This window comes from Solanum verrucosum, unplaced genomic scaffold (genome assembly GCF_900185275.1).
Source record: "Solanum verrucosum unplaced genomic scaffold, falcon-dt-bn FXZP01000230.1, whole genome shotgun sequence".
Classification (NCBI taxonomy): Eukaryota; Viridiplantae; Streptophyta; class Magnoliopsida; order Solanales; family Solanaceae; genus Solanum; species Solanum verrucosum.
Window position 1 is genome coordinate 735033 of NW_026019954.1, and position 27092 is coordinate 762124.

Sequence of the window (27092 nt, forward strand, 5' to 3'; positions counted from 1 at the left end):
GAGATGTGCAATTAATCCTCTTCTCTTCTCTTCCTATGTGAAATTGGCAAATGTTGTCACTTTTGATTGAGGAACATTTGCTTCAATTCCTTTTGCATTATGGGCCACCTGATTTGGATGTGTTGCAACCATTCAAATTGTTCTACCTTGTCATTGTCCAAGTAGTAATGAGATCAACTTGTGTTTCCATTTCAAAAATCAACTTTAATAGTACTATTTTATTTACATAGATTTTTGTTATGACAAAAATCAACTTTTTCTTCTCTTTCTATAGTTGTAATTCTTTACGTGAACCTAATAGTAATAGTATTTACCAACAAGGGTTTGTGGTGGAGTGGTAAATACTCTTTCATTCTTAATCAAGAGGTCTCGAGTTTGAATCCCTTTCGGTACGGAGTCGCCTTAAGGAGCGCTCCCAATGTGGGACTTCCCAGATAAAAATATAGTAGTAGTATTTGTTTTCCATAATTCCCAAGATAGCTAGTGTTAATTATTAGATGATTGGTTTGTGTTAATTTTTTTAATTTTTTTTTTACTTTGATTATTATTGTATTATTTTGTTGTAGTTGTATCGTGTTATTTTTAATATTTGTCATAACTTCTTCACTTTCGTATTTCTTTTCAGAACTTTATTTTTACTTTTTTTTTCTTGAGTTGACGATCTATCTGTAACAATCTCTCAACCTTTTAAAGATATGGAAAGATTTGTGTACACACTTCATTTCTCATATTACACTTGTGAGTATATTATTATTGTAGCATTATTTTATTTCTCTCTTAATAAGTTCACAAATCCTTTTTATTCTATTCCAACCAGTAATGAATGAAAAAAGAAAGAAGAAATAATTGAATGTCACCTACTCCATTTCTTAAATTTAAATACATGTCTTAAGAGAAAACCATGGTAATTCACTATCTCAAAAGGAAAAAAATAAGAAGGATTCCCCAGTAGACTAATAGTTTAGTACTAACATTTTATTATACAGAATAATTCATGTACTCATCGTTAGTCAACTCTATGGTTTCATAATTAAAAAAAAAAATATTTTTAGAGCTCGTAAAATAGCTAATAATATAAATACTGCATTGTCAAAACGTCAATTATATCAAATTAAATTATATATTTATGATTCTTTAAGATAATTTATATGTATTTTTAAAAAGTACTTGATTTATAATCAATATTGACAAATTTCATTATATTTCTATAAAAAGCTTTGAAGTGTCAGTTTATTAATTAGAATAACCGAATATTTTTGTGATAGTACATTTTATTTAAGTTTGACTTTGATGATTTCAACTTCAAAAGTCGTATAGTTGAAATATATAATTTCACAATTTTGAATTTCAATCTCACACCATTAGAGTTTATTTTAGATGTTTTTAAATCAAAATATTTTTTATAATATTTGAATAAAATAAAAAAATATTTTTAAGTATCAAATATCCATAGTTAAGGTCCGTAAGACCGCAACGTATGACTTAGGCTAATAGTCATAAATTTATAAGTCCATCTAAACAGGTTCTAAATTCAATTTCTATATGCTTTTTACTCTTAAAATTAAATTTAATATTTAAAGATACTAATATAACTTGTGAAATATTACGACAAAAATAAAAATATATAGTATTAAATTAAAAAATTCATTATTCTGAGGAGATAATAAAAATTAAAAACAAGGACTTTGAAAATTGAAATACCAAAAACACCAACAGGTATTCCTAATTAATCGATTTTTCCTTATTTTTCTTCAATGTAATCTCTTTTTTTGGTCTGCCTCTTTTGTGGGATTGTCTCTTGCCTTTTCGGATTAGATAAAATTCTCTCATAATTTTTCTCATCTTAGCGGGTATCTAGACCTGCATTTTATTATTTTTATCTAGATAAAACTTTAAAAATAATAATAGATTCTTATCATATTTCTTGGTTTTTTTCCAACGAAATCTTTTTTTTCTGTCGGCTCTGGTAAAAAGACCCAGATAAATTCTTTGTGGGTTTCTTATTTTTCCAGTGCTGAAACTATTTTTGAAAAGAAAAGATGATGTGGGACGAGTGGGGCAATGAATTTGGACAAGAATACGAGGAAGAACAGCAGCAGCAAGAAGAAGAAGATGATTCTTATCTTAAATTTGATTTCTTGTCAGTGTTGTCTAAACCCAAGGTACTTTATCTGAGGATTTTGGTTTTTCTTTGTTGAAATTTGTGTAAAGTTTGTATTTTGATTGGTGGGGTTTGCATTTCTTGACTGTTTGTGTTATGTGTAGGATTATTACAGGATAGTGGTGGTGGATTTTGGTTTTGTTTTAGAAATTTGTTGTCAAGTTTGGGTTTTTGATTGGTGGAGTTTGCATTTCTTGATTGTTTGTGTTATATGTAGGATTATTCAAGGATTCTGGTTGTGGGTTTTGGTTTTGTTTTAGAAATTTGTGTCAAGTTTGGATTTTTGATTGGTTGGGTTTGTATTTCTTGACTTTTTGTGTTATGTCTAGGAGGATTATAGGATTCTGGTTGTGGGTTTTGGTTTTATTTTAGAAATTTGTGTCAAGTTTGGGTTTTTGGTTGGTGGGTTTGCATTTCTTGACTATTTAGGATTCTGGTTGTGGGTTTTGGTTTCATTTTAGAAATTAGTTGTCAAGTTTGGATTTTTGATTGGTGAGGTTTGCATTTCTTGACTATTTGTGTTATTTGTAGGATTATTATAGGATTCTTGTTGTGGGTTTTGGGTTTTTTTATAGAAATTTGTGTCAAGTTTGGTTTTTGTGTTTCTCAAATGTGTATGTAGGATTATTTTGGGATACTGGAAGGGAATTTTGGGTTTATTTTCTGGAATGTTGTGTAAAGTTGCAGTCTTGACTTGCGGTTTTGCATTTCTTGAATGTAGGATTACTATAGAATACTGGAAGTGGATTATGATGCCACGGAGGAGGTCATTCGGTCCAATTTTATCCGTCTTGCGTTGGTTAGTTTTCATTCTATCCATGTTAAACCAATTCCTTTATACCTGGTTTATGATTTTTCCACCTTTGTGAGTGTTATACATGTCATTGTATCTGATCTATGAGGTGTGTATATCTCATTTTCTTAGTTCGGGCATTGTTTTATAATTTTTGTTTTGCGGACAGAAATGGCATCCGGATAAGCAAAAAGATCAGGATAGTGCTACCTCAAAGTTTCAGGAAATAAACGAGGCATACCAAGGTTGGTTCTTTTTCATAGCTGTAATCATTTATTTGATTCTTAAGGCTATTTCCTAAGCCTTTTACAAAGCAAAGTTGATTTATACAGAGTTTTCAACCTGCAATGAGTCAATATTTAGTTCATATCTGGGTTTTCTTGGAGTGAGTTTGTCTAATAACATATGTCTACTGCAAGTAACGTGATTGATTGGGTAACTTGAGAATCAAACACTTATTTCCCATCTAGATTCAGGCAAGATCGCTCCTATCCCATCCATTGTACAGTCAGTATCGAGACATTCATATTCTTTAAGCCAAATTATAGGTCTTAGAATATAAGAAGATCAATTCCGTTGAAGAACTTAGAATTAAAAAAAAAATTGGTGAGTTTTTTTTGTCTCCGAGATGAATTTGTTTGTCCAGGTAAATGATTATTTTCTGGAAAGACAAAATTGTGTGCTAAAGTTGAACTCCTGGATTCTAGAATGGTCCAGTAGAGGGTGACTAACATTCGGTCTTCCAAACACTTGAATCTGCATTTGCCAACTAATCATAAAAGTTTAGAATAGTGAGAAAGAAAATTTCAGCAATTTTCATAGAGTAATTCTGAGGGTTCTAGAATTGTTGAAGAGTGCAAATGAGATTTGAATCTGGTGCAAAGAATGATCCATTTATGTCATAACAAGCTTGTGAAGACTTGTGTTTCTCATTGGCCGTGTTTTTGAGAATTTTTGTTAAATGAATTATGTGAATCCATTCCATTTTTCTGTTTTAAGAAAACGAAAATCTTGTTACTCAAATCATTGTACATTTCAATTTGAATTAGGAATTATGTCATTCAATATTCCGAGGGTTGCCTGTTTTTAGGGTAGGTGTCAATGTATTTTAACCTCCTCATTTTAGCTGGGGCTAGACTTGGCTATGCTTTCTGTGTTGACCAACTGATCTAGGAATTACAAGTTCACTAAATGAGACTTCAATTATTGTTTGTTAGACAAACTCAGAATATATCAGAAGAGGACCCTCGTCATGATCTTTCTAGTTAATAGTCAATGAAATATTTAATGCAAGCCAATTTTCCAAGTTAGGACTGGTATAAACTGTTTGGGTGTGTTTGTAAGAGGTGCCTTTATTTTTTGAGCTGCCTATTTTCTTGCATAACGTGGGAAAGAAACAAATCCAATTTAAAACAATTTATGATCTAACTGCTTGTAAGAAGTTAGCGATATAACGAGATAAATAGACTGATGCTTTAGAGCTTGTAGTTGCGTAATCTGAGAGAGTCTACGCACAACTTGAGGAGATGAACAGATGCAATAATTCCTGTGTGAAGTATGTATTCTTAAGTGGAGTGTGCAAGGATACTAGTTCCTCAGAACTTTCTTGTGACAGTGGTGGTAATACTATCTACTATGGTATGTGGGTGAATGGGAGAAAGAGAGTAATTTTAAGCTTGATGCCGGTATCCAGAAGCTTAAAAGTTGTAGTAATACTTACTTTAAATTCGGAACCTAAATTTGAATTATATAGGTGTCACTTAAAGTCCTCCTTACTTTTGGAAAGTTATCCTCCTTGACATCATTGACATCCCAAGGTAAATAAAATTTCTGGAGGGTAGGGGGTTTGACAATAGGAACCCAAGCTTTATGATTGAAACACCAATGGCATATATAAAGTTACCCAAAAATTTTACGCATTGGACAAGTGGTTTGACACTTGACAACAGTTGTATATAAGCTGCCTTGTCGGACAATGTGATAATGCAGACCATAGTGACATGTTCACCAACAGTTTTGTGTGAATCCATTCCCAATAGTTTAACTTTCCAATTGTGTCAAAACAGTTTTGAGTGATCCTGTGAAACGACAAGAATATGACAAGAAAGGGATGCTACGAGCCTATGATTACAATATCGTCGTAAGTTTCCTCCCAATTTTTTCTTCCTGTTTAGTGTAGGTACTTAACTATGTCTTCATTGTTAACACTGCTCTGACGTTTGATTGCAGGAATACCTTAATCGCTACAAGGGTCTTATTCTAACGTGTAACGGTCTTGGTATGAAGCACTCAATATGGTAAAGCCAAGACACACCTTCCCATTGTAGTATATCTTGCGATCCTACTGGCACCACCACATATTAAAGGAGTTGGAATGCACAAAAGCTGGATCTGTAGTTGACATCAATTAGGCTATTGTACTATCTTTTGCACATGTATAGAGTAGCCGATAACACTGCCCTAGTCACAAACCTCATTTTAGAGGACTGTTTATAAGAAACCTTGTTTCTATTCTATCCTCTTCTCTTTTTGGGAGTTGTATCGACTGAAGAACTGGTGGCTCTCGTTCTCGTAGATTTTTTTGGAGAATATCCATGGATTTTTATGTTATCTTAAATCATGGTTGAGAATGAAATGCGATTGTGGTTGTTCACACATTTTCTATTAAATTATTGTTGAATCTTTACTTTATCAAGGTATTTTGTTGAGCTCTCTATCAACCATTTCTTCAGCAGTCGGATATAAAGATTGTGAACTATTTTAGTTATGGTCTACGCGTTATTAATTGAATACAATAAGAACTATGTGTTAGTTGAAATGAGTTATTGCATAGCTCCTCAGCTCATTCAAATGCAAACTGCTACCTTTTTTTCTGGTAAAATGCATAACAGATGCAGATTAAACTTCCAATGAGCATATGTTGATGTCTGCTTGCAACCTAATGACGCCGAAATTGGCATATTCAACTATCTTTTTTATAAAAAAAAGTCACTCAAGAAGAATACAAAATGCCTAAAATCACAACACATGTAAGTAGTAACTAATGCAGAACCAACTCATCAAGTAATTGAAATGCAGGCAACAACTTTCTTTCCCTGCATATTACATCTATCAACATACTCCATGTCCGAGGCTCTGGCTTAAACGACATCTCTAACAGCCCAAACAATGCCAAAGCTGCATCAGCTGCCTTTCCAGCCTCACATAGTTGAACTATCAATTCATTTGACGTAGCAAAATGGGGCACAAATCGTCTAGCCAACATCAAACCCAACAAGTTCATCGCCTTTTCTGGCTCACCTTCTTTACACAAGAAATTTAACACGATCCTGTAACTTTCCTTACTTAGATGGACACCATCATAAGGTAACCTCTCAAGCATATCGAAAGCTTCACTTGATCTGGAGGCTCTGCACAATCCCCCGAGTATGATTTTTATTGTCACATCATCAGCTTTACACCCTTTATCCTTCATTTCTTCAAGTAACTCGATGCCTTCGTCAACCTTACCAGCCCTACAGAAGGAATTTATTAATGTTGTATATCCTACTACATCTGGTTTTAGGCCTACTCCCTTCATCTCGTGAAATACCTCCTTGGCATCTCCAACTCTTCCTTCCTTACAAAATCCATTCATCAAAGCTGTGTAATTAACTATATTTGGCTGACATCCATTTTTCCTCATGAATCCTATTATGTTCCTAGCTCTATCCACCTTTCCTGCACGACAAAATGCATTTATTAAGATATTGTATGTCAATGCATCTGGCGGAATCTGATCCTTAGCAAGCATTTTCTCAAAAAGGTCAAGTGCATCTTGAAGCCTTCCACAGCAGCATAAGCCATCCATGAGGGTGCTGTAAGTAATCAAGTTAGGATGAGAAACTCTGGACTTCCTCATCTCTTCTACTACTACAAATGCAGCGTCAACATCCCCTTTTTTGCAATGATACTTGACCAGGATATTGAAAATGCATGTGTTGGGCTTCAAATCTAGATGCTTCTGCACGTTTAAGAGAAATTCCTTCGCCAGTTCAATCTGTTTAGCTTCAATAAGCAGATTCAGACATGTGCTAATGGCATTGAGGGAAGGCTTTTCCCGAACAATAGGCAAGATTGCATCAAACATCTCTAGAACCTTTTCGTGGAGAGAGGATCTGGAGTAATGCTTCATAAGATTTGTAAATACGCCTTCATGAAACTTGCAAGTTTCATATTTCATCTGATGAATAATAGCCTCAACTGTTTCGAATTTCTTGCAAACAGCAAGTCTATGGAGAAGAACAGCATAGGTGGAGTTATTGTGATTGAAACCCTTCTGATCAGAAACCTTGTTAAAGATCTCCAGGGCACGTAGTGCATCCTTCTCTTGTTTTATCAAATTGACTGCGGATTCATGAGATATATACTTGCGTTTTCTTGGCACTTGTTCTGAAGTGCCATCTCTCTCGATAGGAGCATCTGGCCATGGAGAATTCCTGCCCTGGTAATGCAGAGGAGAAATCCATTGAACTGAAGATGAAAATAACCTAGATGAAGAACCGAGACTACATTTCTTGTGCCCAATAGCTTTCATCCAAGTTAACAAGACTGCAGGATCCGTGACTTGAATTCCACCTGAAGATTATATGCAGCTGTTAGGGTAGAGAAAAAAAGAAGTTATACTCCATCCCAACTCTCATACAGAAATGAGAAATAAGCACAGTCGGCTCAAGCCTGTACTTTACACCCTCAGAATTTTGGCCTAACACAACACTTTGCATCCACGTAACTATATTTTTCAATTTACACCAGCATAATCAACATTTTTTACTAAATTCACGGGACAATCCCCTTTTAAAGCTCATTTATCCAAAATAGGAGAGAATCTTGAAAATACCCCATTTTTCCTGTAAAGATAAACAATCCCCCTGTTTCCCTATTTTCATTTTCTCACTTCTAATGAATCTAGAAAATGGAATGGTGTATGACATTGTGTAAGTGTTGCATACCTCAACTAGACCATATCAACTATTCAGATTAAAGAATCAGTCATTCACTTGAAAAAAGACACATTTTTTCACAATCCAAACCAACAACTATATACCCAGTGTAATCCCACAAGTGAGGTATGGGAAGGGTTGAGTGTATGCAGACCCTTCCTTAGGGAGATTTTCTCACTTCTAATGAATCTATAAAATGGAATGGCATATGACATTGCATAAGTGTTGCATACTTCAACTCGACCATATCAACTATTTACATTAAAGCATCAGTCATTCACCTGAGAAAGACACCTTTTTTTCACAATCCAAACCAACAACATCATATTCAGTGTAATCTCACAAGTGGGATTTGTGGGGAGGCAGGGTGTAGCACACCTTACTCTACCACTTTTTTCCGAAAGACCTTCCGCTCAAGTGCAGCAAACCAAGTCACTTTCATTCACAGAATAACAAGTAGCAACCACTAACACAACAAATAACAATATGGCACAAAAACTTACATACGCATCAGAGCTAAACTGAAAACCCAAAATCCTAAAACTAATATTCAATACTTGGAAACAAAATTTAGAGTAAAATCAGAGAAATCACCATAACATACTGCTTGTGATAGTTAAATTGTTTACCAGTTAATGAATGATGGAGCTTACAATCCAAGATCCTCTTTTTCACCCCTATTCAAGAAAAGGGTAAGCTTAGAAGTAGATTTAAGAAGTCAATTCGCCAAATTTGCAGAAATGGACAAGAACCGGTAGAGAGATTCAGTGTTGGGATTTTTGTCGACAAGGAGGCTCAGGGTTTTTCGTTTGCAATTATTTAAGAGAAAATGCTTTATATTATCGTTTTCGTTAATATAAGAGAAAATTATTTAATTAGATAAATATTTTTATTATATATATTAATTCATTCTGTATTTTAAAATAATTATATATTGACATATATATATAAAATATAAAAAAAGAAGCCTAGGTCTGTCTACGTGGCGCCACCACAAATCAAGATTTTCTTTTAATTTATTTATTTTCAAAACTAGTCTTCTCTTTCATGAAAAGTTGTGACTTTAATGAAGAGTTGCGATTTTTTTGAAAAGTTGTGACTTTTATGAAAGGTTGTGACATTTCTGAAGGGTTACAACTTTTTCAAATAGTTTTGACCTTTTCGATAAGGCACAATAAACATTTGTTCACACTACTATTTGTTATTTATAAATAAAAGAATTTCCTCTCATTTCAAAACAACAAAAACTCTAAGCTTCTTATTCCTCTTCTTATGCACAATTAATATTCGTGTACTTTGCTCATGTTGAGTGGTTCACTGACACAATTGATTATATTACAGATTTTGTATTCTTTTTACAGTCATAAATTTATGCTTATGTTATTAAGGATAAATGATAAGATATTATAATTTTCATTTCCTTTACAATATTAATGTTCGTTACTCGGTAATCTTATATGTAAAATAATATAGTGTTTTAGTTTTAATGACTAATAGTTTTTAAGTATTATTTTATAAAATCCGTAATATTAAATTTCCGTGCTTCACGCGAATAATTTTACTATTAGTTATTTTATAATTTTACACCAGATTCAATTCAAATACATCCCATTAAAAATATCTAAAAATAGAGCTCATATATCAATCGTGTCTCGTAATTCAAATCCCCTCCAAATATATCTGTTTTTATCTCTCACACACATTGTTCCTCTTGTTAATGAATATTATTACATTTCACGAAGCAGTCCACATTAAAATTTTGACGTGTTAGTAATTGATTTCATCCATTTTTTTATGTCACATATCTAATTTAATAAAGTTTTCAATAGTTATTTTTTTTATTTTCAAAGAGTTATATCAATATCAAAATTATTTTTTTAAGGTTCGTTGTTTCAGTTCTTTTAAAATATTTTCATTATTAAAAAAATTATAATCAAAAGAACTATTATTCGACACAATTATAATCTACACAACATCAACCTTCATTTGATTTGGACTACACCCAAAAATTCTAAATTGCAGGATCTTTTTCTATAGTTATCACTCATAAAGATAGTGACATTTTAGTTGAAAATAGACACTTCAAAATTGTTACATGTATCTAAATCAGATACATTGAATTATTATGAAATTACAATAAAAAAAAATCAACATTAACACAATTAACGATAATGAAAACCCACCTAAGCCAAGTGCACCTTTATTGATTTAGATGTTCATGAAAAAATTAAGGGAAAAGGGTCAAAAATGCCCTTAAACTATGTGAAAGGAACAAAAATGCCCTTCGTTTATAGTTTGGCTCAAAAATGCCCTTAGCGTTAATACTTTGGTTCAAAAATGCCCTTAAACTATGTGAAAGGAACAAAAATGTCATCCCTTTATAGTTTGGCTCAAAAATGCCCTTACCGTCAATACTTTGGTCCAGAAATGCCCCTATAGTTACAAAATGGGTCAAAAATGCCCTTTTCCGAATAAATATTTATTTTTTCTTTTTAAACACATCTTTGTCCTAATTAAAATATTATTGAAGAACACTATTCTTGTTTTCTTTCTTCTAAAATCACTTTAACAAATAAAAAGGTAGGAAATATTTTTTTTCTTCTTAATATTATTGAAGAACACTATTCTTGTTTTCTTTCTTCTAAAATCACTTTAACAAATAAAAAGGTAGGAAATATTTTTTTTCTTCTTAATCTCATTTTATCAATTAAAATAGAATAACGTCATGTACCCTTTAGACATATAATATATGTCATATATAAGATTATAGTATATCCATCATTAATTTATATTTATATAACGATAAAAAATAAGAAATATTTTCATTTTTTATTTTTTTCTAAATTGAAGTAGGATAAACATTTGCTAATTTTAAAAAAAAACATTATTAGAAAAGAATGTGTTAAAAAAAATATTTATTTGAAAAATGAGCATTTTTTACCTATTAAATAACAATAAGAGCAATTTTGGACCAAAATATTAACGGTAAGGGCATTTTTGGACCAAACTACAAACGGATGGCATTTTTGTTCCTTTCATATAGTTTAAGGGCATTTTTGAACCAAAGTATTAACGCTAAGGGCATTTTTGAGTCAAACTATAAACGGAGGGCATTTTTGTTCCTTTCACATAGTTTAAGGGCATTTTTGACCATTTTCCCAAAAATTAATGTTGACTAATGCTTTGCTTCTACTAATGTTATTTTGATTAGTCAATTCAGTTATTATTGAATAAAATATATCTATGACTTATTTTTATCTTTTTATATATGAATATTTTAAAATTTATACCCAAGCATACTTATTAGAAAACTAATGTAAATTTATGTTGTTTCCTCTTTAAATTCACATAATTAGAGTTCTCAAATTCAAATTTACTTGAATACAAAATCTCATATTAGAAATATCGAGTGGAAAATCGAAAAAGAAAAGAAAAGTGTATTCGACTCCACGTGTATATGCAAACCGAAGAAAAAGGGCAAAGAAAAAGAACATAAAAGTCCCTTCTCTCTCTCTTTTCACACTTCACACAGAAACAGTGTTGAGAAAATCAATTCTCTTTCGCCTAAATTTTCTCTCTACTTCATCCATGGCGGCTCCAATCCCTGAAAATCTCAGCCGTGAACAGTGTCTTTACTTAGCCAAACTCGCTGAACAAGCCGAGCGCTATGAAGAAATGGTTCAGTTCATGGACAAACTAGTCCTCAATTCCACGCCGGCCGGCGAACTCACCGTTGAGGAACGGAATCTCCTCTCCGTCGCTTACAAAAACGTTATCGGCTCTCTTCGTGCTGCCTGGCGTATTGTTTCCTCCATTGAACAGAAGGAGGAATCGCGGAAGAACGAAGAGCACGTGCATCTTGTTAAGGAGTATAGAGGTAAAGTTGAGAATGAACTTTCGCAGGTTTGTGCTGGTATACTCAAGTTACTCGAGTCAAACCTTGTTCCATCTGCTACTACCGGTGAATCGAAGGTGTTTTACCTTAAGATGAAAGGTGATTACTACCGGTATCTTGCTGAGTTTAAGATTGGAGATGAGAGGAAGCAGGCTGCTGAAGACACAATGAATTCTTATAAGACTGCTCAGGTACTGTTTGAGTTGACTTTTATTTCCTATTTTGCGGTATCTTCTAGGTTTTGAGTTTGATTTTTGCTTGTGCTTTTTACTGTTCTTCAGATTAGGGCTAATTACTGTTCGGTTTTCTTATTAACCTGCTGCGCTAGTAGGATTTTCATTGAGATCTGAAATTAATGTAGAAACTGTAGATCAATTTGATGTGAATGTAGTGAAGTAAATTTAGCCATTCTGATCTATATTTTATGTATTTGCGTTGTAACTGTAGTGGAGATTGGTACTAATAAAAATAAACTAGTGGGGATTGTTTAATCGAGTTTGATTTTTCCATTCCATTATAGTTTTTCTTACTATTGTGATTGAAATTGTGAGAAATGAATTGTTTAGCTACAGGTTAAAGATGATTTGACATTGGGCCTCTGGGCTAAACTGCATCTAGGTCTTCCTAGTTATTTGTTGTGATAGCAGGATTTGTGTTGAGATGGGGACAAAGCATCTTGATACTGTAGCTAGATTTCAATATAAATACAGTTTTAGCCATTGCAATCTGGATTTAGTTCTTTCATTGAGATTGTGATAGAGAATCTTGCATTAGCATATAATGTTGAATTTTCTGCTACGATTTGTCTTTTCATCACATATTTTTCTAATATGTTGTTAATTAGTGATATGTGTTTTTAAGCTGCAGTTTAAGATGATGTTCCTTTGCACTGTTATCCTCGACTTTGAAAGAGATTTGTGTAAATGTATTATTTTTATAGAGGAAATCATAGGTACAAGTACGGCAACTAAGAGAACAAGGGACAAAACTTTGTGATCAGAAGACTGTTGCCTTACTCTGTTGTTGCTAAGCAATGTCACGTTTATTTTGTTATGTTTCATATCTGTAACAGATGAAGTGTCATTTCCATCCAAGAAGGTTTTTTCAACACCAAATTGTTTTGATGCTTTTTTTGAAATTAAAGATTGAACTGAAATGATGAAGAAGTCCTTGTTGTGTTTAGTTAGAAGATCGGTTGTAAACTGATCAGTGTTTGTAAATATCCAAGGATGTGTGCATTAATAAGGCTTACACCCATTTTAGCTATAGTTGTGTCATTGATGTAGTTAGCAACACTCAAGGAGCAGTTTGTTTTTACTCGGGTTGGGTGTATAAATCACAAAATTAACTTCACATGCAAGGGCTTTCTAATTATGCTGCGCATTATTGGACACTGTATAGAGGAGGTTAGGATGATTGCTACCTGGACTTTTCAGTTCTCTCTGTTTTTGCTTCCTTTCTTTCGAAAATTGTTTAGTCTGGTTTGTATATGTTCTACAGTTGTTCAAATCTTGTATGTTCATATCCTTGCATTTCATTTTGTATACAGATTTCCATCACATAGTTGGAAAATTGAGTTTCACTGATTCTGTTTCCCTGCCTTTGTTGTCATTGAAGGAAATTGCACTGATAGATCTGCCTCCAACACATCCCATAAGGCTTGGTCTTGCACTCAACTTCTCTGTCTTTTACTTTGAGATACTGAACTCATCTGACAAAGCTTGCAGTATGGCAAAACAGGTAAAATTTAGTGTTTATGGTAACATGCTTCATTTGCAGTTTTATATGTTCTGAGCAGGCTGAACTGTTGTTTAGCTTTGACTAATAAAAGAGCCATCGAATAAAGTCGGGGAAGGGTAACTATCGATAGTGAGATGCAGTGAAATATGTAGAATGCAAGGCCAATAGAGTGGTGTCTCTGGGAGAAGAAAGTGATCTGACTTATTAGAAAAGGGAGAATTAATGAGTAGTGGGAAATGGATGGATAGGACGAGAGAGGACAAGTCGGAGACAGCTGAATCCAAGTGATTTAGAGAAGTGGGTTGACAACTTAATATAAGAGAGATGACTGTAGGATAAGGTATTTAAAAGCAATATGTAGAAATGATCTGCTTCAGTGCGTGTATATTCTTCTTCTAAAGTTTGCATAGCATAAGTCAAGAGCTAGTGTACTGTTAAAATGTTGGTGAAGTTAGAAATTGACGACAGTCCTACCTATCCATTTAGTTTTGGCTATAAGACTGATTTATAGTCAAGGTTAACCTAAAGTGCTAGTTGGCTAGGAACCTTGAGCCTTGTATTTGCTCCTCTTCAAATTGAAGGTAACCTGCAGATCGAACATTTAGGTTTTGCCATCAGTGTCCATGGTATCTATATTATGCTTACGCATGCCAGTTGATCTAGTTATATTAAGAGCGATCCATATCTTTGCATTTGGGATGATTTTGTTTGTCTACTTGTTTAGGCATTTGAGGAAGCCATAGCTGAGCTGGACACTTTAGGTGAAGAATCATACAAGGATAGCACCCTCATAATGCAACTCCTACGAGACAACCTCACACTTTGGACCTCAGATGCTCAGGTATGTGCTTCTGTTGAAGGTTGCCATCACATGCACACACGTACTCACTCTGAAGTTTGATGTTATTACTTGTGAAACTTTCTTTAATTGTTGTCATGTGGTTAATGCAGGATCAGTTGGATGAATCTTGATTGGCATGGTGTCTCTATTTAGGATTGGGCTCTAAATGTTGTTTGCTTTGTTGTGCTGACTTATTGTATAAGAAAAAAGACAGCTTCGCTTGACATATGTTATGTTTGATATTTGACTAGTGGTGGTTTGGTACTTGGAAATCTAGTTAGATTATTTATCTTATTGCAATGGAACCTTAGTACTGTGTATGAGAAAAAACTTTAATGAATGCTTGTGTCTTTGAGGACGTTTCAAAACGTATCATGAAAATGGTTACAATTCTTTTGTGAAAGGTGCTATTGTAAACTGTTGATAGCTCATCCAATTGCTAAAAGTTAAAAATATAGTGTAGCTCTTTGATGTTTCTAAATGTATAGAAGCAAATAATTCTGTGAGTGATGATGCATTCCGATGATTAGAAAATATGCAACTGCTAGAAGAGCTGAGTTGGTGAATTTTAGTCACCATATATACAAAAGGCAATGCCCAAAATCACCCGTGAATGTAAAATAAGAAAGATACTATTTAGAGATAGATATAAGACCTCACACATCAAGAGTCAAGACTAACTACACAGTTTAAGTAACAAGTACTTAGAAAATACCAAATAACACATACATTTGTCTTTTGACTCTTAAGTTACAGGCTCAAGGTTGAACAAGCTTGTCTTGGCTAAATCATTCATCCCTTGTGCTGTTCTTGAGCCATTCTAGGTACTGTGAACTGCCACCAACTATGGGCATGGCAATCACTTCAGGAACACTGCAAAAAACAACCAAGAGAAGGATCAAAATAATCCATGCACTCTCTCCACGCCTAAGACCAAGCATGAATGTTTGAAATTTTTGGAGCAGAAAAATCAGCCTCACGGACTGGTAGAAAGTGAAGTGTATAACAAATGACATGTCGAATCAGGCCTTGGGCCTAACTCAAACCCCAAAAGCTAAGCTCAAAGGAAGGAGGATTGCCCAAGCTAAATAAGGAGCTTGGGGTTCTCGTTGCGGTCTGAATGTGGGATCATTCTCATCACAAACACATTACTTCCTAAAACCACTTTTAACATTCAAAAGGATGATCTGTGCCAGGTTTGTCTAACTAATGCAGAAAATAAGATGGTCGAACATTAGATGACAAGTTAAAAACTGAAGAAGCACTGATGTCTTATAATTGGAAGAAGAAAAAAAAAGAAGCAAAGATGCAAGGACTTACTCATATTCATGGTTGGCCTTCACGTGCTCCGTAAGAGCTTCTAAAAGGGATTCCCTGGTCTTGATTATAAGCAGCTCTTCAGAATCGGTCTGTACCTGTTAACAAAAAAACAAAAAGCAAAACTACTCTTAGAAAACAACGCGACACATATAGTGTACAGGGGCAGAGCCAAGTAGGTTCATCCAAACCTCTTTGAACGGAAATTACATTGTTTATACATGATAAATTATTTTTATGTATATATAGTAGATGTTGAATCCCCTTTGACTTCTTTGTGTGTTTACTTTTTCATATTTTAAATCCTTTTAGTGAAACTCCTGTCCCCGCCATTGATAGTGTATCGAGAAAAGTTAATTCCAATCAAAGTTGAAGAGTCTTTTGAAGAAGAGACTTACCTCTCCTTGCCACTCGTAAACCGATTCTACACCTGCACACACAGCATATCAATTCACTTATGCATCCACCAGCTTCTTGATGTACTAGTCATAACTGTAACATGTTAACATAGAAAACAGGACTTCTGAGGAGACCAACTAATCTAATAATTTTAGCTTGAATTTGAGTAACTCCGCAACCAAGAAGACTCCTACACATGTAAGGGAATGCTGAGGGAGACATACACAGTTAAAATGCACTTCGGTGTTTTGCCAGACATAGGTTAGTAAATATTGAAGCAATGTCACAAACAGAAACAAACAAAAAGCTAGTTGATACACCTTTCTTTTACAAAATACATAACTGTGCAGATGCCCCTGGACAGAGCCGGTTTATAGAAATCAGTACCACTTACCAAAACCTACAGTTTATATCCCTTCCAACCCCAAAAATTCTTCCATATTATCAGAGGATCTCAATAAGGTTCAATCTCTGGAAGGGAGTATAGTCAAACGCACGCAACAGTACAGGCAGTAAACAAGAGAAACGGCAATATATTCAAGTTCATATATGCAAATTGTTTCACGCAAGTGATAAAGAATCAAAATACCTAAAAAACTAATGGTTACCTACATTTGAAGGAATCAAACTTTAAGTTCAAGAGCAAAGTGTTACTAGAAAATGATGTGGAATTAGCACTCTTCTAATTCAATTCACGACAACAAGAGAGAACCACACTTTCCCAAGAACATCAGTATTAGCAGCATGTTGCACTGAAGTTGAATTGCTAAAGTCTAAACATGCAAATGATGGTAAAGATACTTTCAGAGATGTGTCATTCGTTTAGTGCAAGACAAAAACATGAAAGTTACTTTGTCTAGTTAGAGAATTAATAAGGAGTTGTTCTCGCCTGGTACTCGATTAACACATGCTGCAAGTTTCTCCTTGACTATGCTCCCTGCCAGTTTCTTACCTGCAAGTTCATTAGAATCCAAGATCATGATGCTAAAGTTCCATCCATAGCATCAGTAATCACAGAGATTACATAAAAGTAATCAAAAAGATAGCATCATCAGATATTTGTGGAAAATTATGCTGAAACCATCTTTACATAACATGTTTAAATTAGTACACTTGGACAAATAATAAATATTGCTTCAGACTATAGGCACTTTGATACAAGCTGAATAGAATAGTGCAGATTTTCCCTTTTTTGATCAGACAATGACTAAGATTCACAAATCTAAAGAGCTCAAATCCGAAGAATGGAACTAAAAGCACACCAGAGAGAACCAGCAAAGGAAAAAAACACATATGTGATCCCCAGACCAAGCGATCACCATGAATCAAGTTCAAGTCTAAACAAAACTCAACAGTCCAAACAGGGATCATAATTCAGCTAGAATCCTCAACAAGATTACAATTTTACTGAAGGATTCACAAAAAACAACAATCATCAAGAGATAATCAAATCAAATGCCAAAACTACCAAAAAGAAAAAGGAGATAAAACAAACCCAGTTCTTTGTTAGGAACAGTGACATAAACAACAATGGTTGGAACAATCTTGTTGCTAGCTTCCATTCTTATTCTACTAACACTTGTACTCCGTCTTTCTCCAACTAATTTCGACCTGAAAATGTAAAAACAAAACCAACCCAGATATAATATTTCACTAAAACCCACAATCCAATTTCAAGATTCTGATCAGAAATCACAAGAGAAATGAAAAATTACCGGAAAAGAGGGGCAAAGGGAAGTGAATGAGCAAAACCCGTATTAGTAAAAGGGACAGAGAGATTAGAGAGACCAAAAGTAAGAACACAGAAAGCGCCTACTATGGGCAATTTCCGACGGAATAAATTCGATGATGCTATTGCTGAGAGTGTTAATGCCATTGATATCTCTTCTGCTTTTATAGTATTTGCTTATTTTCTTGATTCCATTATTAACCAAAAAACAAAGAATTGTTGAATGCCTGAAACTTTCTAGAAGAAACTAAACTTGGGCTTTGTTGTTCATATCCAACGTGAGGCCTCTCTGAAAATGGGCTGGGCTGTGCTATTTTCAGATAAGGTGGATTGCGAAATGATCCTGACTTTGCCAAGAGAATTCATGGCAAAAATCAAGGAAAAATCACCTCATATATATATTTAAGGCTTAATATTACAGCCTTTAGATGTACTTTTTTTATATTACTACTTATAACAGTTTAATTACAAATATTAACAAATTAGTTTTAATTTATAATTTAATTAATTAGTTATTATTTTTATAATTACATATAATTAATAAGTAAGAGAAATAACATTAATATTAGAGAATCAATTGTCATTATCTCTTCCACCATTTTAGGGATAACATTAATATTAGAGAATCAATTGTCACTATCTCTTCCACCATTTTAGGGATTTTTTTCCAGATTTCACACAGCAACCCCCACCTTCCTCTTTTACCCACACGTAAATCCCACACCCCCACCCCCACGTTTCTCTTTTACAGAGAACTAACTTTAATTTTCTCTCTCACCATCTTCAACGTTCGTCTTCTTCATTCAAAAAGAAAATAAGTAGAACTCCCACATTTATATGAATTAATGGTGGGATGAGATCTACATACGAAGAATGTTGAAATTCCTGCAAAGTGTGGTTCCTCTCAGTCAAAGGATCAAAAGGAGAAAAAAACGAAGCAAAGAAAATGGTGAGTTCGGCAAATCAAAAGGGAAAGAAGAGGAAGGGGAAAATTGTAGAAACCCCTTTTGATTCGAATTCTGATTTTGATAGTGAAATAAAAAAGAAAAAAAGCAACAAATGTAGAAATTGCTCAATCTTCAAAACCATCAAGAAGAAGAACAACAAAAAAGAAGGAATCAGAAATTCGAATATCCAAAAAAGGCAAAAAAAGTTGTTAGGGTAAGTATTATATTTAATTTATTTTCACATTATTCAAATTAGTGATTTTTTTGCTAAAAATATCACATTATGTTTATTGTTGTTTCGGAACTTTTGTTTGGGTGAAACTTGTACGAAATGTGAATAATATTTATATGAATATCACTTTAATATATGATTTTGGGATATTATATGAAATGTGATATAATATTGGTATGCAAATGGTATGAATTGTGTTTTGACGTTAGTATGAAATTGGTTTGATATCAGTAGCCCAATGATATGAGTTGTTAAATTGGTATGCAAATGGTATGAATTGTTAAATTACTCTGTTTTGTAGAATTATGACTAATATTGATATGAAATTGCGATTTTTTTCTAATAGGAAGGTTTCTTTTTCAATTTTTTCATTAATGTATTTAAATTTTTAACATTGGTATGAAAATGGTATAAAATGATTTTTCTTTCAAATTTTTTTCAGTGATTGTGGTTTGTACACGTGTCTATTTGTTGAATACATCAGTAATGGAGTTTTTGATAAGCGTTCTGTTGATATCGATGCAAAGTACCATCGTCAAAGGTATGCCACAATCATATGGCATTATGGAAAAACAAAGAATAATGATGGCGCGACCAGTGAGAGTGAAGTAACTCGCACTATTGCTAGCAAATTTGATGGACCCCGCATAGCAAAAGAACATGCTCCGAATACCAGCAATTATCCCACACCAAGACCACAGAGATCAAATTTGAGATAGTTGATTGCACCTTAGACTTTTTAGAATTACAAGTTTTTTTTTTTTACTTTTGGACGGTATTTTTGTGTTTGTTACAGCTTTAAGTATTTGATATATATAATATCTACTGTTTTATTTCAAAAAGATACCACTTACATATGAATTACAGATTGACTATTGTAATCGCAGGATACTAGTTATATACAGACTGCATTCCAAATGGATACACCATTCTAAAGATAAATTACACATTGACTATAATAATTCTCGGGATAACAGTTATATACAAAATGCATACAAATTGGATTCAACATTTAGAGTTTATGATTTTACAATGTCTTATTAACTAGAAAGAAATCATACTACTAATTTAGAGTTCATGAACTAACTCTGACTTATAATTGGTATCCAAAATGTACACCTTTGGCATCCAAATTCATATTCTAACACAAAAAAATAAAAAAATAAAAAAATAAAAAATAAATGAAGTTGGTATCCAACATGTATAAATACCTTGTATAAACGATTATGCCAATGTAAAATAGTGATAATTGTATTTTGTAACAACCTCAATTACATTTTTGTTTTACATTTTTTTCATCCTGGACAATTTACAACCTAATTGTAAATTATATTGTCTTAACAAGCGTGGATTAAGTATTTTTAAAGATGTATGAAGTTGTATACAATCTGTATAAATACTGGAATAAACGAATCTTACAATTTAAAACAGAGATCATTAAATGTTGCACCAACATCAATTACATCTGTTTTTTTTTTTTTTGAAAATGGATAAAATAAGACTTTTTAATTAATTTTAACAGATTAGAGTGAATTAAGGAAAACAAATATTCCTAATTAGTTTGAATCTCCTAAATTTATGCTAATTAAAAATTATCACCAATCAATTCAAAATTAATTAATACATCTATTTTCCATTTTTTCAGTTTTTTTCTTTATTATTTCTAATTCCATTTTTTTAAAATTTTCGTTTATCTTTTTTTTAAAAAAAAAAAAAGTTTTTTCCAATTAATAAAAACATTTATTTTTTTTGTAAATTTGTTATAACCTGAAATTTTTAATGCTATATCTTGAAAGTCTAAATCTACTGCTATAGCTTGAAAATAGTACTATAATATATGTCATATATGAAATTTACACAAAAATCAATTAGATCACGCTTTAAAGATTATTTTGAGCAAACTGATTTTTCTATATAAAAATGGAAGATCAATATTGTGTATGTAAGATTAAGCAATATATGAGTAAATAGAGAAAATTTCAGAACTAGTAAAGATAATAGACATAATAACGTTTTATAGCTATAGTTTCCATAATTACGCTCCATAGCTATAGTTCAGTTTGCTATGGAGATTGCGGTTTGTATATTTTGTTTGCACGTTTGTATATTTTGCTTGCAAATATACAAACAGGGTAGGCATATACAAATAGAGTATGCGATTTGTATATTTCGCTTGCAAATATACAAACAGGGTAAATATATACAAAGTTTGTATTTATACATTTAGGATATTTTTTCAAAACTCGGTTTGTATATTTCGCTTGACAATATTCAATAGGGTAATTTATTGTGAATTTTCCATAAATCGTATACAAATAGCTAGGGTAAGCATATACAGATTATGGATTTATACAATTAGGAATCAAATTATATAAGTTCTAAATTTATACAAACATAGACTGAATTATACATATTCTGGATTTATAAAATTAGGCAACCGAATAGCAAAATTTCACAAAACTATAGCTACGGATTAAAAATAATCAAAACAATTGATATATAACATAATATACTCTAGAAGTTTGTCATTTCCCATAATTTTTTCAAATAAATATTAGTCTAACGTTTAACTTTATCTGAAAGAGTAATTTTTCAAGCCTTGTGTTTTGTTGTTAATCTAAAATATATGAGGCCTCTTTGAAATTGGGCTGGGTTAGTAAATTGGGCTTGTTGAGAGCCTCATTAAAGCCATGATTTCATATTGGGAAAATTACGCGATGAAAGAAATTTATACTACTTAATTAGTCATTATAGCTATAGTTTGCTATAATTATCACTTGCGACTAACGTTAACTGCTAATTACGTGGGTTGGATTCGAGTTTGTATAATTAACCACTTTTGTATAATTCGTCACGTTTGTATAATTCGCAACTAACAATTCTTCGTTTGATTTGTATTTGTATACAATGGTTTGTATTTGTATATGAGAGTGATTTCCTTTGGTTTTTCAGTTTTATCACCAGATACATTCAAACTTTTTTGTATAAATTTTTAAAGTTTGTATAAACGTGTAGTTTTCAGATTTTGTATAATATAATTTAATGTAATTTGTGTATAACTATTTTAAAGTTCAGATGTTTATGTTTGTATAAATTAATTATATCGAGTTTTCTCATATTTGTATAATTTCAGAATTTGTATTACTCAATTATACAAATACGTACACACGAATTATACAAATGTACCCGCAAATTATACAAACGAGATGTGAATTATACAAATTATTTCTCTCTCTCGCTCGTCTCTCTCTGCCCTCTCTCAATCTTGCTCGCCTCTCTCCCCTCCCCCCCCTTTTCCAGTTTCGCTCGCCTCTCTCCTCCCCTAACATGTAACTACAAATCGTAATTAGCAAATTACAACTAAAGCCTAATCAGGTTATTTTGAGTGGCTATATGCAAAAATTTCTCTTTCTTAGTCCCCCCTTTCTTTCTCATGTTACTCTGGAAATTAGAATTATATCAACAATGACAACATATTCACCGTAATTCTACGAGTAAAAATATTTAAATTATATCAATCAAATGTAATTTCATTGCAGGAATATCTAACAGTGTGGCGTAGCAAATACTAATAAAGTAGGTGAAGAACATCTATAGAGAATAATGATTTAAATTCCAAGAAAAACAAAATGCTAGGTATTTTTTTTCTAATATGTTTTAAGACTTTGTTACAAAGTAATTATAATAGTCATATACTTATACAAGATAATATACATGACATTTTGGTGCTCTAAAATTTCTGCTATGCATAGGGTTCGAAAAAAGGCCTCGCAAAGGTCCATCCTAAGTTTGTAACTAGTTAAATGAGTTGAATTACTCTTCATTTTCTTCTTTTCCAATTTAATTTTTTTCAAATGATTTTTTTTTTCTCGAAAACACTATTGTTTTTTAAAAAATAAATCTATGTTTGCAAATTGAAATTTTTTTAGTTGTACATGTCGAGATTAAAAGTAGTTCCCTTATGGTGTTTGTCCCTTTACCTTCTTTTTTTCTAGTAAATTTTATAGGATCGTTGACCTAAGTTTTTAAAATGGGAAAATTCCAAATATATGAACGTTTTGTTTGACATATAGAGTAAATGCATGTAGCTTGATCTATGACTAAAAAAAAAATTGCAAGGCCAAGGGACCCTTTCAAGATTAACAGTAAAATAGATCTCACAAAATAAAATAAAATTTAAGTGTCAAGTAGTAATAAATTTAATTACCAGACAAGAAAAAACAAAGTCAGTTTAGTTTGTATGCACTTACAATTAGTCGGAGACAAATTTAAATTTTAAACGGTATGGATTCGAGTTTGAACTTTTTAATCATAATTTATTTTAATTTATCATTAGTGTTTTTTATGAATGAGTTATTGGAAGTTCTCTCAAATTTCTCTAGCTACAACAAACTTGTGTCATAATTTTGATATTAATTGTTCACAACTTATGATAGAATACAGAAAATATCAAAAATATTTCATGATCGCCATTTTGAATTTTACATTTGTTACTATAAAAGTTGTCCTATTGCTCATTATTAAAAAATCATAATTTTTAATTATATTAATCGAAACATATAGTTTAACTCATCAAAATAATTTCATTAATAAAATCACTAAATTTAAATTAATATACTTATGGAAAGGACCAACGAATCTATATTTTCAAGTCAATATAAAGAAGTGATTAAATTCGTACAAAATCGACGTGTACTCCAAATCTACCAATTAAAATCTTTTAAACACATAGAGCATCTTGATAGTCATATACCTGTAAACTTCAACTTTTAAATTCTAAATTAATTAGGTTAGATTATTTAGCTGGAAAATGTCCAATAAGGACAAGAATCCCCTAATTTTGAGCAAATAAAAATGCTTTTTCTTCTTCTACCACTAAAGATTGCGGTGAAGTTATAAGTAATCATAATGATTTTTTATTTGAATTATGAGAATGAAATTTATTTGGTACGAAACACTTTATTTTGAAACTCAGTCTTTCTAAGATGAAGTTAAATTAGTTATCAATTGAAAGTGGATATTAAAGTCAGACTTCCTAACGCAAATTTGGATTAGGCCACAAAATAAATATCAGAGTATGCAGTGGCCGGTGTACATTGGATTTTTTGTAAGCGCTATCACCATTTTAACATAAGCAATACATCGTTCTCTTTCTCCAGCGGTGTCACCTTCACCATTTTTGCATCTTATTTCATTTTTACATACCACACGTGTGTATTCATAAGAATTTTCGATACAAATCAATCACGATTCAAAATGGATTTAAAGACAATTTTTTGACACAAATTCAAATTAATCAAATCTAAAGCAGTTATTAGAGTTAGACTTTGTAACGAGGTCTAGAAACAAATACCAAACACCACACAAAAATAAGCTCTTCTTTTAATTTTATTTTCCCCCAATTTCACAAACAAGTGGTCCCTTCTTTACTCCCAAATGGAACCAAACGCAAACAGCACGATTTTTTATATAAAAAGACACAATTTGGAAGTAAGACAAGAAGCTTTAATAATCCAATACTAATTTGTTTAGGGGTCGTTTGGTAGAGTGTATAAGAATAATGCTGAATATGATGTATTAGTAATGCATGCATTAGTAATGCATGCATTAGTAATGCTTGCATTAGTTATGCTTGCATTATTTCTTATACATTGTTTGGTTTGATGTATTGGAAATAGCAAGCCTTGTATAAAGACTATTAAAAAAATGTTTGTTTACAAAAATACCCCCACATTCTTTTACAAAAATAATAATAATAATTATAATAATAATAATAATTATAATAATTAATTATTATTATTATTATTATTATTATTATTAATAATAATAGAGGGTAGTTTTGTCATTAGTTAATCTAATGCATGCATTAAAACCATTGTATTGCTAATACCTAGAAATCCATGGTATTAGCAATACACACTTTAATACACAATAGAGTGTATAACTAATGCAAGCATTAGTTATACATAGGTTGGAAAAGAGTACCAAACAAGGTACTAGTAATACACAGTGCTAATGCATGTGTTATTTTTCCTAATACACTCTACCAAACGACCCCTTAGTGTTTAGTAGAATGTAAAATCACCAATAAAACTTTGAAGAGATGTCCCTTCGTGGATTAATTTATTCATTGTATGAGATTATTTTATTTCGTATTAAACTTGCGATGGAAACACTAAAAATATGGATGTTTGGGGTAGTTGGTCCAACATACGATGGTTTTGGACCACCATTTGATAGACGTATGTATATATTTGTATACGTCGATGTTACTATTAATATCGTTCGTATATGTATAGTATATAGTATTTTGAATAAGCTAACGTTAGAAAAACTTAATACTAGTATAGTTTTTTTTTGTTTGTTTAATTTTGAATTTTTCCGTTTTCTATTTTTCACATTATAAATTTTTATAAGGAAGATAATGATCAAAATAATTCTTGCATATGTGGTTATAAAAGCTGATGGTGTGATCTTCTATTATCACATTACTAGAATTTCCGCGAAATAGACATTTTTGTGTTACATGCAGAACCCCCCATGTCCTACTAAAATTAACATTATTTACCAATAATTTGTTTTTATTTATTCATGAGAAAAATTGATTCCAAGATATTGATAAACTTTCTTACTTTACAAAATGCACTTTATATAACATATATTGAATGATATCACATGTTTTTGCAATGGATTTTCTCAAATACAAAAAATAAACTGCAATCACAAAATAATTTTAGGATTGTGTTAGTAGTGTATTTCTCGAATGTAGGAAGATTTGGACCTCCTTGTCAAATTTTCGATCACCAGGTATAGAGAATATAAAAAATGCAATGTGTTTGATGTCTTGATCTCTTTGTGAATATCTCTAAAGTTTATGAGATATTTGAGATGCCATGTCTTGATCGATCGATCTCTTTATAAGTATTCAAACGTTTATGAGATAGTTGAGATGACTTTGTAAGGAATACATGTCCCTTTTATAGGCGTGACTCGTGAGTAATGATTTAAAATAAAATAATCTACAAAATATCTTAAAGGACCATAGGGTTAAAGATGGATTGTAATTCGTTTGATAAAGTCTTATATTAAATCCGATAAAATCTCAATGTCTACAGTAAATTTCTATTTGAGGCTATAAATCAAGCCCAACGTACACGCATAGATTAGATGAAGGCTATATTGTTTTATTTCAATTCCATAAAGACTATATATTTGGGAGATTGCAACTGAAATCTAAAATATATCGTCTCAATATATAGTGAACCTACTCAATTTTGTCTTTAATATATTTGGATTGTTTCATAACAACCAAAAAGAAAAGTCATGTACACTTATGTCAATTTTTTTATTTGGCAGATAAAGGTTGAGTGGTGCAAAATCCAATGAATCGTGATTTAATTTGCAATCAAGGTTCTCAATTTATCAAGGAAAATTTATATTATTTCACAAATTGTTCACGTGTATATCGAATGATTGTATGTTTTTATTTGAGACTATGAATTAAATCTTGACACGTTATACTTATAAGGTGACAGACTATCTTGCCATCTATAAAAAATCTGAATTGTGTTTTTGAACTCACCTTTCTCGTATATTTCAAGTTCGTAAAATTTATTTTCGAACTGTATATCTGAAATTAATCTCAGTATATAATAACCTTCTTAAATTCCGTCTTTAATATATTTGGATCATTTCGTACCCAAAATATTAAAAACAAAGTCATGTGAGATAGTCACTCTTGTGTCGATTTTTTAGTTAAAAAATGGTTGGCATATAAAGGAATCCAATGAGTATAGGGTTTTAATTGCAAATCAAGGTCTCACTTTCTATAGTAAAATAGTTTTAAAGTCCCATGAGATTGTCCTGTGAATTCCTTAATGGTCCTTATACATTTAATAATGTGTTTAAATTACCCCCTGTTAATCATTTTATCACATTAATACAAAATTGTTCGATACTATACAGAAAAGTATTGAAAACACTTTTAAACTTGGCGCGAATTATCAGTTTTATCCCCAAATTATTGACAGCATTAAAAACATTCATCTACTTGACT

The 27092-nt window shown here is 31.9% G+C and overlaps 4 protein-coding genes across 5 annotated transcripts in view; 2 read left to right on the forward strand and 2 right to left on the reverse strand.

The window, feature by feature from the left end:
• Window positions 1-18065, reverse strand: part of LOC125814297 (protein CutA, chloroplastic) — a 154945-nt gene extending 136880 nt beyond the window's left edge. The window contains exons 1-6 of one of the 2 annotated variants that reach the window (XM_049493768.1): window positions 17844-18013; window positions 17624-17739; window positions 17018-17080; window positions 16128-16159; window positions 15733-15827; window positions 15164-15285 (exon numbers count right to left, since the gene is read on the reverse strand). In XM_049493768.1, the coding sequence (XP_049349725.1) occupies window positions 15201-15285; window positions 15733-15827; window positions 16128-16159; window positions 17018-17080; window positions 17624-17739; window positions 17844-18004 (552 nt within the window). In that variant the 5' untranslated portion in view covers window positions 18005-18013 and the 3' untranslated portion in view covers window positions 15164-15200. Of the gene's footprint in view, window positions 1-15158; window positions 15286-15732; window positions 15828-16127; window positions 16160-17017; window positions 17081-17623; window positions 17740-17843 lie in introns of those variants that run through there. The other variant, XM_049493767.1, reaches the window with a different exon arrangement.
• LOC125814299 (uncharacterized) lies at window positions 1865-5563 on the forward strand. Its single transcript, XM_049493770.1, has 5 exons — window positions 1865-2162; window positions 2883-2960; window positions 3124-3199; window positions 5021-5094; window positions 5184-5563. The coding sequence occupies exons 1-5, from the start codon at window positions 2040-2042 to the stop codon at window positions 5253-5255; spliced, it is 423 nt and encodes a 140-aa protein (XP_049349727.1). The 5' UTR covers window positions 1865-2039; the 3' UTR covers window positions 5256-5563.
• Window positions 5848-7575, reverse strand: LOC125814266 (pentatricopeptide repeat-containing protein At5g18475). The gene has a single exon (XM_049493734.1). It carries the CDS (start codon window positions 7528-7530, stop codon window positions 5995-5997), a length of 1536 nt encoding a protein of 511 aa, XP_049349691.1. The 5' UTR covers window positions 7531-7575; the 3' UTR covers window positions 5848-5994.
• Window positions 11471-14804, forward strand: LOC125814288 (14-3-3 protein 10). Its single transcript, XM_049493758.1, has 4 exons — window positions 11471-12022; window positions 13449-13571; window positions 14296-14412; window positions 14523-14804. Exons 1-4 carry the CDS (start codon window positions 11525-11527, stop codon window positions 14541-14543), a joined length of 759 nt encoding a protein of 252 aa, XP_049349715.1. The 5' UTR covers window positions 11471-11524; the 3' UTR covers window positions 14544-14804.
• Window positions 18066-27092: the final 9027 nt, after the last annotated feature.

Excerpts from the sequence above, each read along its gene's own strand:
- LOC125814299 (XM_049493770.1), top strand. The coding sequence starts at position 2,040 with ATGATGTGGGACGAGTGGGGCAATGAATTTGGACAAGAATACGAGGAA. Across the intron at positions 2,163-2,882 it reads CAGTGTTGTCTAAACCCAAG|GATTACTATAGAATACTGGA; the intron begins GTACTTTATCTG and ends TCTTGAATGTAG. Across the intron at positions 2,961-3,123 it reads ATTTTATCCGTCTTGCGTTG|AAATGGCATCCGGATAAGCA; the intron begins GTTAGTTTTCAT and ends TTTTGCGGACAG.
- LOC125814266 (XM_049493734.1), bottom strand. The coding sequence starts at position 7,530 with ATGAAAGCTATTGGGCACAAGAAATGTAGTCTCGGTTCTTCATCTAGG.
- LOC125814288 (XM_049493758.1), top strand. The coding sequence starts at position 11,525 with ATGGCGGCTCCAATCCCTGAAAATCTCAGCCGTGAACAGTGTCTTTAC. Across the intron at positions 12,023-13,448 it reads ATTCTTATAAGACTGCTCAG|GAAATTGCACTGATAGATCT; the intron begins GTACTGTTTGAG and ends TTGTCATTGAAG. Across the intron at positions 14,413-14,522 it reads TTTGGACCTCAGATGCTCAG|GATCAGTTGGATGAATCTTG; the intron begins GTATGTGCTTCT and ends TGGTTAATGCAG.